Source organism: Ctenopharyngodon idella, chromosome 11 (genome assembly GCF_019924925.1).
Source record: "Ctenopharyngodon idella isolate HZGC_01 chromosome 11, HZGC01, whole genome shotgun sequence".
NCBI lineage: Eukaryota > Metazoa > Chordata > Actinopteri > Cypriniformes > Xenocyprididae > Ctenopharyngodon > Ctenopharyngodon idella.
This window is the reverse complement of record NC_067230.1, coordinates 10,608,176-10,624,090: the sequence shown is the minus strand read 5'-3', so window position 1 is coordinate 10,624,090 and position 15,915 is coordinate 10,608,176. Positions and strand designations below refer to the sequence as shown.

General features: G+C 38.6%; 2 protein-coding genes across 5 annotated transcripts in view; one reads left to right on the top strand and one right to left on the bottom strand.

Moving 5' to 3' along the window:
• The first annotated feature begins 295 nt into the window (after positions 1-295).
• c11h19orf25 (chromosome 11 C19orf25 homolog) lies at positions 296-5,155 on the top strand. 3 transcript variants are annotated; one of them, XR_007932641.1, is made up of 3 exons: positions 2,088-2,117; positions 2,456-2,512; positions 4,488-4,657. XR_007932641.1 is itself a non-coding variant. In XM_051912775.1 (2 exons), the coding sequence occupies exons 1-2, from the start codon at positions 485-487 to the stop codon at positions 4,684-4,686; spliced, it is 327 nt and encodes a 108-aa protein (XP_051768735.1). In that variant the 5' UTR covers positions 296-484; the 3' UTR covers positions 4,687-5,155. The 3 variants fall into 3 exon arrangements, 1 of the variants encoding a protein (XP_051768735.1); XM_051912775.1 differs by lacking the exons at positions 2,088-2,117; positions 2,456-2,512 and adding an exon at positions 296-626 and having other exon boundaries at positions 4,502-5,155; XR_007932640.1 differs by lacking the exon at positions 2,456-2,512 and having other exon boundaries at positions 2,082-2,117; positions 4,502-5,155.
• A 669-nt stretch (positions 5,156-5,824) lies between these two features.
• Positions 5,825-15,915, bottom strand: part of apc2 (APC regulator of WNT signaling pathway 2) — a 45,940-nt gene continuing 35,849 nt past the window's right edge. For both annotated transcript variants that reach the window (XM_051912774.1, XM_051912773.1), the window contains exons 9-15: positions 14,609-14,990; positions 14,416-14,514; positions 14,180-14,319; positions 13,769-13,846; positions 13,502-13,618; positions 13,164-13,378; positions 5,825-13,071 (exon numbers count right to left, since the gene is read on the bottom strand). In XM_051912774.1, coding sequence (XP_051768734.1) covers positions 7,500-13,071; positions 13,164-13,378; positions 13,502-13,618; positions 13,769-13,846; positions 14,180-14,319; positions 14,416-14,514; positions 14,609-14,990 — 6,603 coding nt within the window. In that variant the 3' untranslated portion in view covers positions 5,825-7,499. The remainder of the gene's footprint in view (positions 13,072-13,163; positions 13,379-13,501; positions 13,619-13,768; positions 13,847-14,179; positions 14,320-14,415; positions 14,515-14,608; positions 14,991-15,915) is intronic.

Here is a 15,915-nt window from a genome sequence, read left to right as displayed (position 1 = left end):
TATAACATAATAGAATCAAATTACTAGTTTTTGGAATCTGATCACGTAATCCAGATTACATGTAGCCTAATAGACCCCTCTCATTTTATTTATTTCTAGTTGTGTGTGCATTATGGTTTATTTATATGTGTTGCTGTAAATTAATCTCAACCTGTAATGACATGTATTATTCTGAATTTTTGCTTTTGTGCTGTGTTATTTCAAATGTTAAAATGCAACAACCAACAATTCTCTTGAAATGCTGTTTTACTCCGAGTCAAAAGATGGCGACAATCATCACAAAGATCTTCGTTGAAACGTCATCCTCTGACGTGTCAGCACTGAGTGCCATAGTAAACACTTTACGTGTGTAATATGTTGTTCAGTCATTTACTAGAAGGTTTTGTTTCACAGTGTACAGATTCCCCATTAACATAAACACTAATGCTTTATAAAACGCATATCCTTGTTGTTTAAAACTAGAGCTGGTACGTTAACAATCAGGATGAATTTTAGTTCCAAAGGCAAGAAGCGGATGGTTCTTCCGACCCGACCCGATCCGCCGACAGTAGAACAGATCATGGAGGATGTGAACCGAGCCTATCCCAATGATCCAGTTTTCACTGTTTTACACGAATCTGCTGAAGGTAGGCTATCGGACAGACGAGAATATTTCAGCACAATATTAAACGCTGGTTGCTGAAGGCGCAGTTTAATACAGCAACAGAAAAGTTACTACAGTGAAAGTAACACATCTATCTTAACAAGTTAGTGTCATTAGTTTTTAAGACACTTCACATAAAACACATTTCGCGTCGCAAATGCAGTTAAAAAAAGTGACATATGGCCACCAGTCTCATGCTTACCTGATATATGATTTGTTTTCAGTCTTTCTTGCTTTTCGTTTGCGCTATTTTATTTTTTAGTGTATTAAATAAATAAATAAATAAATAATCCCTGATCCAAATTGTAAAAATGCAGATAGTTCTCTGTTAGGGTTAAGTTATGGGAAAAATTATTTTAATAATAGGCCTAGTTAACTATCTCTTATATCTTGACACTGGCATCATGCTTTATTTGATTTCATTCTTGTTCATCATTTATTCTTTTTTGATTATTTATTTTTATATATATATATATAAAAGAGAGTTTTTAGAACAATTTGTTTATCCTTAGAGATTGAGTGTGGGTTAGGGTTAGGCTATAGTAACTAGCTGCATATAAAAACAATAGAATGTACCTATTTAGATAGCTAAGTAAACGTGTGTGTGTGTTACCTTATTTGTGAATTTGTAGTCTGGACTGAATGTAATGAGATAAAACTGTGCCACAAAATAATGGCAGATCCTGACACAAAATATATTTCTGTATGTACGTAATTGTGCAGGAAATATTGAGCATTAACATTTTTCATGAAGATGTGAAGCGTGTATTTTATTTCCTGATGTCTTTTATTGACGAACGTCCACTTCAAACTCTAGGAGCACTTGGAAACAATTAAAGTTAAAGGGCAAATTCTCTGGCTTTTTACTAGCATGTCAGTTTGCAGGAATTAAGTGTTATATTTATATATTTTAATGTATTATATGTAAGCAATACAGTACTCGAGGCTGTGCTGAATCGTGAATAAGTCACGGCTGAAGGGCATTGTTAGGCACGACGCAAAGTGGAGTTCCTGCAACCCCTTCAGCTGTGACTTATTCACGATACAGCACTAGCCTCGAGAACCTTATTGCTTTTATAAAACGATTACCACACAATACAAATATTAAAGCCAAAAATATGTATCAATGCAACTTTCATGAAGTAAACTTTCACTAAAAACCTTCCTTCCGCCGGTAAAAAATAGTCCCTGACCATGAACAGCAACATAAGTTACATTATTACGCCTTTAGATGGCGGCAAAGACTGTCTTTATGAGTGTGTCAGTCAGTAGCAAAGACTTTTACATTGAAAAGACTGAATTGTTGTGAACACGGAAATAGACGCAACTGACAAATGCTTTGACTATAGTGCTGTCAGTCATGGGAAAACTCCTTAACTGTTAAAAGGACAAGATAATACGTCAGCCATTTAAACAGATTTTTTTGTCATGAACATAGGACTGACCTGAAGGAAAATGCTGAATCTGAATGCAGGTAATAAACTCGCTCACTCGATCTCTTTCTCACAATACTCTTCTACATAATACAGTAAGCTTCAATGAACAATATCAATTGAGAACATAGTGTTTACGTTGCTAAGAGTGGTTGCTAAGGGTGCTGTGTAGTGATACACAGAACCGTTGGGTGAAGCGGTCATAGCTGTGTTTATCGTGAATAAAACACAGCTATTGACCAATCAGAATCAAGGACAGGAACTAACCGTTTTATAAATTGACTTAAATCAGGGTTGCAAACATGCTCTTATGCTACAAATTGTAATTTAATAAAAATTAAATTAATCTCTCCCTCTCATCACCTTTTTCTCTGAACAGAAGCAGGTCAGTGAGTTATGATTACAGTGGCATTGTGTGAGTCTCCGCCGCATTTAGGTTAGTAACTAATATGCTGTGTGTAGCTTATAGAAACAAGAACGCATTAGAATAGTTTTTTGTTTTAAACTTACTGTTACCTAAACTTTTTTTTTTTTTTTTTATAACACAACTTTTTTAATAAGCACCACGCAGGGAAAATTCCCAACTTTAAATAAAAAAAAAAAAACCTTTTACATGTTTAGGACATTTGCGATGTAAGAATGTACAGGGAGACTTCATATATAAAAATTAAAAACACTAACTTGTTAGGTAATGTTTTCTCATTAAAATCAGATGATTTCCTATTAATTCAATAGAATGTGTGGGAATATAATATAGCGTGCGGTGGCTTCACTTATGAGCTCAAGAGCAATCCAGTTATTTATATAGATCAGTGGCTGGAATACACTTGACAACTTTTAAAATCTGAACAACGAATCCAACAATCCTCAAAATGGAATCCAACACAGCATGCCGCAGATACACAAACTGCGCGTGCTTACTGTTTTGAATGTCATTCATCCTGATTACTTTCTTTATTCCACTCGTCTCATGTTGATGTTAAAATATTCGCCCAGGAACACTCAGGTAAGATGACATAAAATTATAACAGCCTTCTGTCTGTACCGTCTTGAATCTTTGCTGGCTGTTTTGCTATTATTCCCGTTCACTGACTCGTTCACTAAACTAAACAGCCAATCAGAGTTCTCTCTCTCACCAACGGCCTGACACAGATTCTACATGCTGAATCGGCCCCCCAAAAAACCAGACGGCGTCCGACTAGGACGACGATTGGCCGTTGGGCCACGTTGGGCCGTTTTTGAGCGTTGGCCGACTTAGTTTTTTCGGTGTGTTCCGCACCGTTGGCTCTGGCTTGGTGTATCCCGGGCTTAAAATGTCCCACAATGTACTGTGAATACCAGGGAGCACAGATGTTTACAGTAGACCCTTTTCACATTTCCAGTAAGCTTGAGACTTGAATGATTTGTGCAAATAGCAAAAGAAAAACTCCACAATAGTATTTTCTTTTCAAAACACTTTTTGAAAGTGTTTTAACTTTCAAAAAGAGGAAAAAATAGCGATTGATAACGGCAATAAGAGAAAAAGATGTCATCACTCCCATAGCCGCTGTATTAGAAACACCTTCACAGCAGTGTTAACTAGTTTTTTGTACTTGGATGCAAAGGTAATATAATACTAAGTATAGTGTTATAAATGTACATACATTTTTTAAAAAATGGAAACTTTGCAGGATTTAAAATATTGATGACCATTAAAATGCGTCATCACAGTCTGTGAAAAGGGTCTATAGCTGCGTCTCATTTCGAAGGCTGTGCCCCATAATCACATCATAGAAATCCATACAAAATCGGCACCGTCTCATGAGACTGGGTTGGACGTTCGGGAATTGACATAGATTGCTCCAGACTGTGGTGTAATGTATTCCAGCCTTTACTGCAATTTATCATATCAAGTGATGTCAGTCTTGAAATGACACAAGTTTTGTGTACCATTTAAATAACAGAATCATGCAAGAAAATATTGTGCACACTAAAATGTACTGGGGAGCATATAGAGAACTTCTTGATTACATTTTCTTTTGACGAGAACATACTAATTTCCTTTCAATAGTGTTGTTTGTTCACCTGGTAATGTTAATGCCATTCATTATCTCATTGGTAACTTGAAGTTCTGTCCTTTTGTGGTTTGTTTGTTCACCTGGTAATGTTAGTCCCATTCATTTAGAGTGTTGTTAGAATGGTAAAGTTGTCTGTTTTTTTTAAGTTGCTGTCTTTGTTACTTGTTTCAAGAACTGCAATTTTTCCAAGAAAATAATAGTTGGGTAATTAAAGAATTAATGATTGATTACAGAATTGTGTTATTGAATACTGCCTCATTGCTACCCTTAGCAGTGTTGTACATGGGTATTAGCTAGTGTGACTACACCTTTGCATGCATGATGGTAACTTTTGGCCTTGACCACTGATTTTAGGTGTCATCTTTCAGATTTGAAGTCCAGTTCCAGCAACAGTGAAGTGGAGGTAAGATACCTGCAGAGCAGACGCTACATAAAGCTGCATGAGCGATTGCAAGAGGAACGTGGCAATCTTGCTCGGCGGAGAGACGAGCTGCGTGCAGCTGGGGAGTCTTTGGAACACAGTGTGACGGAGGTGAAGAGGAGTGCAATGTGACAACTCGCAGGGGCCTGCAGAACATTCACGCCCGCATCTTATGAACTTAAGATTTGCTTATTCAATAGTTGATTGTCGAGCATGGCACTTGTGAATATAACAAATTAAAATTAAATTCAGTAGAATACCGAGTGTTTTTCCTGTTGGATGTTTGATGCATTTATTTAATGATTTGTTTGTGATATTTTTGGCTGATTTTTTTTTTTTTGGTCAATGTTAATGTGTGTTATGTGTGTTTAAAAGAAGTACACAGTCCATTCAACAAGTTGTGCAGTCTTTAATGTATTTTATATTATTTAATGTCATTTATATCTAAATTTTCACAATACAAGATTCCTTGAGTTTATGATGAATGGAATTTTTCAGTGTTTACAGACAGTACAACTTGTTGAATATATTGATGATTGTACAGCTATTCTTCACTGGTTAATTTTCATTTGCATTAAATAATTTGTGTTAAACAGCCCAAGGTTAGTCCATTTTTTTTTTTTTTTTTAAATTTTAAAATATGTAGCATGATGTAAAGATCTCTCCACCCTCAAAGCTTAAGTGTGTAATTTCTTTGGCATTAGCACATTGGTTCTCAAGCTCTGGTCCATGATTGACTGATTAAAAAAATGGTTAATTTACTGAAAGCAGTAGCACTGAATCTGAACGAATTAACTATTAACTATTGTTAACACAATCAGTTGATTAATATTCATCAATCAACTGATTGTGTTAACAAATTTATGATATTTTTATTCTGTAACATTTAGCATAACATTTATTGGTCCACCTTTTTGTTACTGAACAGATATTTCATTTAGGTTCATTAGTCAGCAGTCTTGTTAATAACAATGAAATATGTAAGAATGAAGCAAATTATTGGCAAAGGTATGGCTATTTCACGAGAGAGGTAAGAGAATTTCATGATATTGTATATAAGGATCATTTAAACGCTGAAATTAGTTGGGATATAGCGTTCCACCTGTGTGCAATGGTTGGAAATAAGTAAATAAACTTGTGCTGTGTCAGAATGTTCAAACAGCAATAAAGGTAAGTACAAATGACTTGGATGTCTGTGCATATTAAGTTGGATGTAAGTATCTACCATTGAATAAATCACCGTTCCACTCAGAAAAATAAAATACATACACATTTTTATGAGATTGTTTATTTGAGGACCCCAACCCCTGGCCATAGCTGTTTGTCTGTAACTGTTAGTCTACACAATATTCTATCAACATTCTGAACCCAATTCATGCTTTGACCTCTCAAATATGCATAAAACTGTACCTAAATGTCAATTTGAGTTTAGCATTGCGTCATATTGCTTTATCCTGACCACCACTGTTATGGGTCATTAGACATTACACTGAGCTCTGTTACTAGTCAATTTCAATATCTTCAAATATAATCAGACATTAAGTCTTTATTCTGGGAAAACCAAATGGTATCAGCACTCAGCACATCTGAAATACAGTTCTCTATCATTTTCAGAATTTCCAAAGGCTGATGTGGGATCCATGACTTTACTTTTAAGAAAGAATGCATATTTTCTGACTAAAGAGACAGATTGAGTGAAGCCATTATATCACAGTAAAACTAAGTCCAAGTAAATACTGCACCTCACCAAATAAGACACACACTTTTTGTGCTGGCTAATTGGCCATAATCCAGCCTACGCTAATATTTGCAATATTTGCTTGTGTAGCTGCAGTTTTGGCAATGGGCTTTGGTTGAATGGAAGCCATTTTAAACATTCTACATTTAGAATTCAGCCCAATTTACTGTTAATGGCAAGTATTTATCTCAAACCACAGAGTTGCTACTCATTAGCTTGCTTTTAGATACTTAAAGCATAATGTGACTGTACACAAAATGACATTATGAAAGCATTCATTAAGCAGGAATATGTACAGCCACTTAATTGTATTACATACATTTGCTGAACACTCAACAGTTACAACAATCTTATATTCAAAAATGAAAATGTGTGGGTAGATTGATGGTTGTACTCCTAGTCTGTCATTTTCACTGAAAAAAGAAACTGCAAAGTCAACATCACATGTTTACAGTGGATAAGTGAGTATTTAGCATGCTATTTGTAGCAATGGCAGGATTACATTTTGCCTTCTGGGAAGCATTAAACTACAGTTTTAAATCAGTATTTACAACAGTATCACTAAATATCCATGACGATTACATAGACATTTTGTGCAGATTTTACCTATTGTAGCTATATTTACCTGCAGTAATAATAAGTGAAGGCAATAGGCTGTTTTAACCTGTCAGTGTGGCAAAAAGGCATGTGCATACATGGTTCTCATGTGAGAATACAACAGTCTTTTCCGGTTTGCAGGTGGCACATGGTCTTTTAAAGTATTTGTCACTGTTTTCAGAGAATAGTTTGCATATTGTTCTGAATGCGGGCCATAATTTTTACCAGTGGATGACACACTCCAAGACAGTCTTTCTCATGTTTGATTAATTGTCCAAGTAGCACAAGCAATGATTAATATCACTGTACAAAAATATAAAAAAAGAAAAAGAAAAGGTATACCCTCACTTGTGGTGTGGTTAGGTACAAGTTGTAAATACAGTGAGATTCCAGTACATGGCTAATTGTTCACATCCAGATTAAGTTTTTTATTTCTTTTTTCTTTTTTTCTTTTTTTTTTTCAAATAGGTAAATCTTCTGATGCATTGGCAAGCACAAGACTCATTAAATATCCGAGGTAAACAGAACGATATCCATTACCACCTGAGTTTTTACAGCATCAGGAGCATAGTACTTTGTCAAGCCTTGAACTGTGGACAGATCACAGGTTTTATGCTTCATGCTTTTCCCCTGTCTTTTCAGGCATTGTCGTTGCTTGACCCTGTGTCTGTGGAGAGCAACAGACCATGGGGCTGGGGATGTAGTTGAAAGGAGTAACTCTTACGGCTTTACTAGGAGAGCTTTGTCGGAAATGGCCAACGCCACCACTGTGGGTACTTTCCACTGACTGAAAGGTGGAGGATGATGCTGTGCTGTAGTTTTTTAGAGATCCATCTGAATCCCCATCTTGGAGGGTATTCCCAAAGGCCATGCTTATTTTTCTGGGGAGGGCCATCTTTGTGGCCTCCTCTGAAATGCTAAGACCTTTTTCAATTGTGGGAGAGGTGCTTGAGTTAATTTTGTTGGCTGAGTAGTCTTCAGTTTGAACAGTCGCGTCACTTGTTTTCCGTGATGCCAGTGTAATAGTAGGCAGTTTTCCTGGTAGTTGTGGTGGCATCTGTTTGTTGCCATCAGGTGAAGGTAACAGAGGCAATGCAGTGGAAGGAAGGGTGCTCTTTAATATCTGGGGAACATCCTCATCACGAATCCTTCTCCAGGTCACTTTGTCAGCATTACGTGATCCAACCCTCTGCTGCCTCTGATTTGTGTTCCTTTCACTTTTAGCTCGTCCACTTGAGTCAGAGGATGAAGAGCGAAGAGAGGAGCGGCTAGTGACACGACTCAAGACATTTATGCTTGGTGAGGACGAATATCTTTTGAAGGTATCATCCCTTTTTTCTCTTAGCTTTGGTCCAGGTGTACTTCTCTGTGAGGCCCTGCAAGGACTTTCTGAGCTTGTTCGTCTAGCTGGACGTTTCACAGTGACATCTCTATCAATGGAGGTGGCTCTTGATAGAGCTATGTCCTGTCTGAGAACCTGTTCCTGATCTTGTCTTTGTCCTTGAGTCACAGGCATTCTTCTTGGACCTTGAACTGCTTCCTTGAGCTCCTGACAACGAGAAGAACATAAGAAAACTGCTGGGGCCCCTGGACCTGCTCTTCGGGGTGAGGCATGCTGCGATGTTGGGACAGAACGTGAAAAAGGATCACGTCTTGAGACTTTTGACGATTCTTTGATGAATGTCAGTTGTCTGAGAAAGCCATTACGATCTGATTCACCACTACTTGAATGAGTAGATGTCATGCGAACCAAATCCAATCGGTTTGCTGGTAGGATTCTTTTCCCTGACATCTGTGTATTTTGTCTGCTAATGCTACTGGGCTGGTTGGTTACTAAAGGTGAAATGTTTCTTGTTTGCCTTGATGGATTCTGCATGAATGGTATTCTAACAGGGGATTTCTGTGTTTTCCTGTCAATTGGAGATTTTGAATTTTGATTGATGTTTGAAGTGCTTTTGTCTGGTGGACTGCATGGTGCTGATGCCACCTTCTCTGGACCTTGTTTAATGGTTTGGGTTGGGGAGGTTACTTTTTTCTGAGGATGCCTGGAAGGTGTTGAACTTTGAGATGATCCTGAAGATGAGCTCTTTGGTATCCTGGCAGGTGGTGTTGAGCTTCTTTTGGGCAATGACAACTGAGTGGAGTCCATGGGGTGACCCAGTCTGTGAAGGCTTCTTGACCTGTGTTGAGCTAGATTTGGATTTTTAGGAGCATCTGGTTTTGGTATAATTTTTTTAGGTGGTGGCCTTTGAGAGAGAGTTGTCTCCTTCTTGGGTGTGTATATGACCGTTCTACCCCTGAAGACCACAGGCAAGTTTGGAACAGGTTTACGAGGGGCAAAATCAAGTGGTTTATTAGCCTTTTTGTCATCTTTGTATACCTTCTTCTCTTTAGGAGTAAAGCTTGATCCAGACATAAATGACAGAACGGATTCAGACTCTGATGAGGGTTCTTGGGACTTTGAAGCTTGTAGCTTGGTAATGATTGTATTTGCTCCTTCTTGTATTGCTCTCCATTCAACACTATTGAGATCAGAGTCTTTGTCGGATGCCATTTCATCACTGTCTAGGTCAATTTCAGGGCTCCACTCCTCTGTTGTTTTCTGAAGAGTAGCTTTCTGTTTGTGCTTTTTCTCAGCTTTCCTTTTTCTGGCAGTTTGCTTTTTCTTGTGTTGAGGCATAGCAGATGTTATGCATTTTATCAACAGATCATCTTCTGAATCCATGCTGACTGAGCTTGGTGAGCTGTTCTCTTCAAACTGGTTAAGGTCTTGCTGTGATTTAGAAGGGCATTGAGTATTGGATTGTCTGTTCCTTATCCACGTATGGTGAGGTTTATCATGATGTTCCTCAAATTCTGCATCACTCAAAGAGCTAAGGGAGGAACTCAAAGAGTAACATGGAGGTGCTTCTTCTAAAATTAGATTTTGCTTGATTCTGTGAAAACCCTTTTGATGGGACTGGTAACTGTTTACTTGATCTTGTATATTAGCATTACGTATTACATTAGTCTTGCTTGATTCATAATGTTGTTTCCGTCCAGTCCTATTCATCAGTCCATCCTGTCTGTCTATTTTATGGCAAATGGCCCCTTCTGTAGTAGTTGGGTGGTGCCTGGACTGAAAGGATAAAGTGTTTTCCTGTGAATGACTCAGAGAGCAGGTTTTCTGATTTTGGTACACCTCTGTGCTTTGTTTTCTTATGGGAATATCTAACTGTGGCATGCTTTTTGACAGATTCTGTCCTTGCTTTTGAATTTGTCGAACTGGAGACTGGCTTTGAATCCTTTGCTGGGTCATTTTTGCTGCCATCTCTTTACTTTGTATAAGTAATCTCTGAGTGGGCACCATATGTCTGATTGTTCTGTTCAGTTGGTTTGCAACTGTATGAGACTGACATGTTATTTTAGTTGGTTTGTGGAAGCGAGAGAACATGCGTAGGTCTTCAATTCTCTTTGCCTCAATATCAACAAGCTCTTGTGTCTCTTTGTTTCTTCGCCAGTCTTTTATTCCTTTATTTCTGACTGGATATTGGAGTGTTTCATCGCTCAAGGAAGTGGTGCTTGAGAAATTGATGGGTGTACCTTCAGCCGAGTCAGTGTAAGAGGAATCATCATGATAGATGTCTTTTGAAGACATTCCAAGCTTTTGTCCAGTAAACATTTGACTGTTTTTATTCTGCAGCACCATATACACTGGTAATTGCACTGATTTTCGAGCCTGCATGTTGAGAACTTGGTTTGAGAGGTTGGGCATCACAGTGGGCCTTACCTTCTTAAACCTGGAAGGCATGGCAGAATTAATGCACTCTTTGAGAATTTCAATGTCATCATCTGAGTTGCCTTCACTGTATTGGTCTCGGTCATCCATATCCTCTTCCTTTTCAGAATCTTCTGGATCATTGTCTAGTTGGTTTAGCAAAGGAGTAAGTTTGAGCTCTACATCTTTCTGAACATAGTGTTCATGCAGAGGGAGGGCACTCAGACTAGAGGCACATGAGAAATTCTCAATTGGTTTTTCCACAGTGAAATAGATCATTGTGTCCAAATCTGGAGGTAGGTTAAACCTTTCTTTAAAGTCTGTGATTTCCATAATTTTGCGCAAACTGCTTTCCCACTGGCTTCCTACACCACTAAGCATCTGTGTCTCTGGTCCACTTGATTCTGCACAGCATGGAGTTTTGCTGCGACTCGGAGGCATTGTTTGTCCTGGGCTGTCTGGTAGGTCACTGGGGCTAACAGTTCCACTTATCATTTCACTACATGGATCACTCTGAATAGAGCTGGCAATTGAAGGAGATTCAAAACTGCCAAGTGAGCTCACTGAACTACAGCGGCTCATTACAAGAGGTGTTTCGTGAATGTAGTTTTCTGAAGAGCTGGATGGTGTCCTGTCCTCAAGAATGATTGGAGACACTCCTCTAAGGAACCTCTTCTCATTTTTGATTGTACAAGGGATCTCAGTTGGATCAGAGCTGCTTATTTTCTGATCAGTTACTAATAACTGACTGTCACTCAAGTCATCAAGTGTCTCATTCTCATCCTCTTCATCTTTTCTCTCAACATTCACATCTTCCACCTCTATGATTTCTAATGAGGAGTCACTCTCCAGCTCATTTTCAGTCTGACTCTGTCCATCAAGTGCTCCATCCCCAGAAGATAAAGAGGACAGAGAACTGCAGCGAGAAAAGCATATTGGAGTGTTCTCTACAGAATACTTCTGAGGGGTCTCCAGCTGTCCTATTGTGGGACTTCTTGCAGAGCATATTGGGGAAAACTTGCTAATACTTCCACCAGTCATCACTGTTGGAACCCAAGCTTGCCTACGCATTGCTTGAGCTGCCTGAACATTAATTGCAGTCTTTGCAACGCCAAACTTGGCAACACTCTGGATCAGTGGAACATGCTGATAGGAGGGAGACAACTTGACAGTTGGTATACTGGCATCCGAAGACACCTTGGTTGATACAGTTGCGGGTGTTGATATAAAAGGTTCTTGACTCTTCTCTGTATCTGTGGAACCTAAATCAGGCAAAATAGCATCTTTGTTTGTCTCAAAATCTCTTTCAGGGATCTCATTTTGACATATGACTCTTGAAATGTGTACACCACTGTTCAATGGTTCCTCGTGAGCTACCTTCAGGTCAAGTTTATTTGGACGTCGTTGTTCTGTTGGTCTTGCAGAGGTGTGAGTCTGTTCCTGACTGCCACAATAGCCATCACTGGTGCTTCCACTATTAAGGCTGTCATTGGATAAACTCGAGTTGGCTGTTTTAAGACGCAAGAAGGCATGCGCTCTACTGAGACGCTCTTTAGGTGAGAAAGAGCTGGTGTCAGAGAGATGACAAGGGGAACATGAAATAGCTCGTGCCTCATGAAGCTCATCTGGCCCATAATTCCAATCCACAAAATGATCTTCTGAACTGAGGCTGAAGCTGTCCTCTGAGGATGTATGCATGGTAATGTCTTCTACCAGTTTGTCAATTTTAGCCACTGTGTTGGTGATCTTCTTGGCTAATTTCTCAGCTGCCACAGTCACTTCATCATCAGGGGGTTGTGACCTTTTATTATCAGTTTGAAAGGTTTCAATGTCTTGTTCAGGCTCCCCCTCTCGCTTACGTGGCTGAGTATTCAGGAAGTTAGAATTGTTCAAGAACATGGACAGCATGGAGAAGGTTCCTGTGTCCAAGCTGGTTGATATATTAGGTGCCTCGTCATCATCAAAACAACCAGAATCTGAAGCATAGTCTTTTGCTAGGCTTTCAATGTGCCTCAATGGTTTGTTTATACTTTGATGCTTGAAACTTTGCTTCTCGATTGAATCAAATGTTTCTGCCAGATGCTTCGCATCTAATTCAGCCTCTAATGCTTTCTGTTTCCTCATGTAGAGGGATGGCATGCAGGATCCTGGGGATATAACAGCAGTATCTTTATATTTGTGTGGGCGATTTGTGAGGAGGTTTCGCAGAGCTGCAGCACTTCCCATGGCTATCATTTTGTGCTTTGAGTGGATGAGATTGCGCAGCATGCTTACAGCTCCCAGATCCCACAGCAATTCCTGGTCCTTCGGACTACGTGCAGACAGGTTCCAGAGGGTTCCACATGCATTACTCACAATGGTCAGACTGTGAGATCGCAAGTGCTGCAGCAGAGTCTGAAGGCAATTATGATCCCTGAGGATTTGCCTGAAATATGCAAACAGGAAGAAATTAAGTGATGTCATTGATACTTTGACCAAGACCTCTGCTTAATTTGTGAATGTGAATAAACATGATACCTGTAATCATCTCGGGTAGCAATAAGACTGGACACGTTTCGCAGGATGCCTCCACCGCTCTCAATAATGGCCAATGAGTTGGTTTGGCATCGATAAGTCAAAGTGCTAACCAAAAAGCCAAGAGCACCATCAACAGAACAAATTGCTACCTTATTCTCAGTGCTGTGTGCTGACAAATTCCACAATGCACTTAACACACTCTTTAAGGTGGATTCCTGTGGGAGAGACCATGTAAAATCACATTACTTACTGAGTGGTTTTGGAGCACAAATGTCACTAGATTAATGGGTACATCAGTTATCTTCACTTTTATGTAAGCAAGAGATATTTGATTGTACCTTTGTAGCCTGCAATGCACATGTCATAAGTGCTGACACACTGCCGACATCTCTCAAAGCCCTTTTACTGTTGATATCGGCACGCCATGACAAGTTTCTCAGTATACTTGACACTACCTAAAAGTAATGACATATAATAGAGCTGATGTGGGCCAAATAATTACAAATGAGAGAAGTAAAAAATACTATTAAAATGAGCTGCTGTTATATTTTTCTGTACTTAAAGTTCATCTAATGCTTTGCTCTTTCGAGAAGTAACTTATATACCTGCTGTAATTCCTCATTATCAGATGCAAGCTGTGCAACAATGGCTTGAAGACAGTTTTTCTTTGAGCAAAGAGTAGCCTGAAAAAGTAAATAAAGAGGATTTTGTTAACATCAAAAGAAGCATAACATCAGTTATACTTTTGCCTGGTAATGAATGTATGTATTATCAGAATTGCAAAATTAACTAACAATGATCACATTTATATTTTGTTTAATTATTTAAAAATATACATTTTGTATATATTTCAGTAAAAATATTTTTGGCCAGTGTGGCAATAACTTAATATTGAGCACTGATTATATAATTATAAATGAATAAAATGACTGTTCAAATAGAAATGTTGTTTAATAACCCGATGTCTTTTATTTATACATGATTCTACACTTGTATGCAATAATTTGAACATTTACCTTATTTACAACATCTCCATATGTAAGGTTAGTGAGTGCCATTCCTGCGTAACGCCGGAGGGCCATATTGATTGGCTCATTGTGCATGCCATACAGTTCTTGGTCCAGCTGCATTAGCTCTGCAATGGCTTGTAAGCCACCTAAAAGATACACAAACAAGTTTTCAGTGTTTTCACCTGCAGAATACACTATTGCTCTTAGTCTTTGGTCTATTTAGAGAAACTGCATTCACGTACCTAGTTCATTCATTGCCCTGCGGTACTCTTCCTCAAAAGATAACTTCATTATTGCGCACAAGGCCTGGCACATCTGGGGATCCACTGGCTCAGGGATTTCTGAGGACATCAAAGTAAATGTATATTTATATGAATAATTTTATATCATTGTATCAATATGTATGACAATTTTTTTTACTTAACTAGTGCTCACCTGTGGTTTTTCCACCACTAGGTGAAGGGGTACTTAAATGATTCTCAATCCAGTCCCAGCCATTCTCGCAGTGCGAGCGGATCTGCTCTAGCACATGAAGAACTCTCATCTCGCGTCGTGCTTGGCCCTCATCTGGCTGTGAGTACACAATGTTGTGAAGGGCAGCACTGGCTCTGGAACGGGCTTCTCGACTATAGCCTCCTGCCCCAGCTGCCTCCCCAGTGCCTCCCTCATGTAGTATTTGCACAAGCAGTGGGACGCAGCCAGACTTGCGCATAGCAATGCAGCTTTCCTGTGAGCTTGACATTGCCAGAAGGGTGCGGGACATCTCTTCCCGATCTCTAGAGGCTAGCATGGAAAGTAGCCAAAATACCATCTCCACCTGCAATCCAAACAGTATAACTATAGTTGACATATATTATCTTACAGTTCATTATTGCACTATTATTTTTGATGACAATATGTTCAAACTAAAACTATATGTATACCGCATATAAGGGTCAGAAATAAAATTGCGATGGTCATCAATAACATCAAAAGTCATGGGTTAATTTAGCAAATTAATTCACTGTAAAATAGGAACCAGACAATTATGTTATGATATTTTGTGTATTATTTATAGATATTTTGTGTTTGATGCTGATTTTAAAGGGGTCATGAATTGAGAATTCAATTTTTTTTGACATATAAGAGGTCATTGTACTATAAAAATATCCTTAAAGGGTTAGTACATTAAATCTGTTCAGTGTATAAAGTGATCAACTTTTCAGAAAATTTGGACTAAACCACTCAATTCATATGGATTAGTTTTATGATCTCTTTATGAACTTTTTGAAGTGTCGAAGTGGTTGTTGCGTGGACTGTCAATGGGGGGACAGAAATTAAAAAATATCTTCATCTGTGTTCCGAACATGAACGAAAGTCTTATGGGTTTGGAATGACATGAGGATGAGTAATTAAAGGATTAGTTCACTTTCAAATGAAAATTACCCCAACCTTTACTCACCCTCAAGCCATCCTTTCTTGTTTCTGATGAAGACAATCTGAGAAATATTAATAAATATCCTGACGCATCCGAGCTTTATAATGGCAGTAATGTGCTACCAAACGGGTATGACCTGAAGAAAGTGTCTCCATCCACATCCATCCATCATAAACATATTCGAAGCAGTTTCGGAGGGTTAATAAAGGCCTTCTGAAGCGAAGCGATGCGTTTGTGTAAAAAAAACATCCATATTTAACAAGTTATGAAGTAAAATATAAAGCTTCCGCCATACCGCCTTCCGTATTCAAATTACGGAAAAAAC

Bases quoted from the DNA above. Each gene is read 5' to 3' on its own strand.
- c11h19orf25 (XM_051912775.1), top strand. From the start codon at position 485: ATGAATTTTAGTTCCAAAGGCAAGAAGCGGATGGTTCTTCCGACCCGA. The intron at 627-4,501 runs GTAGGCTATCGG...GTCATCTTTCAG, and splicing joins TTTACACGAATCTGCTGAAG to ATTTGAAGTCCAGTTCCAGC.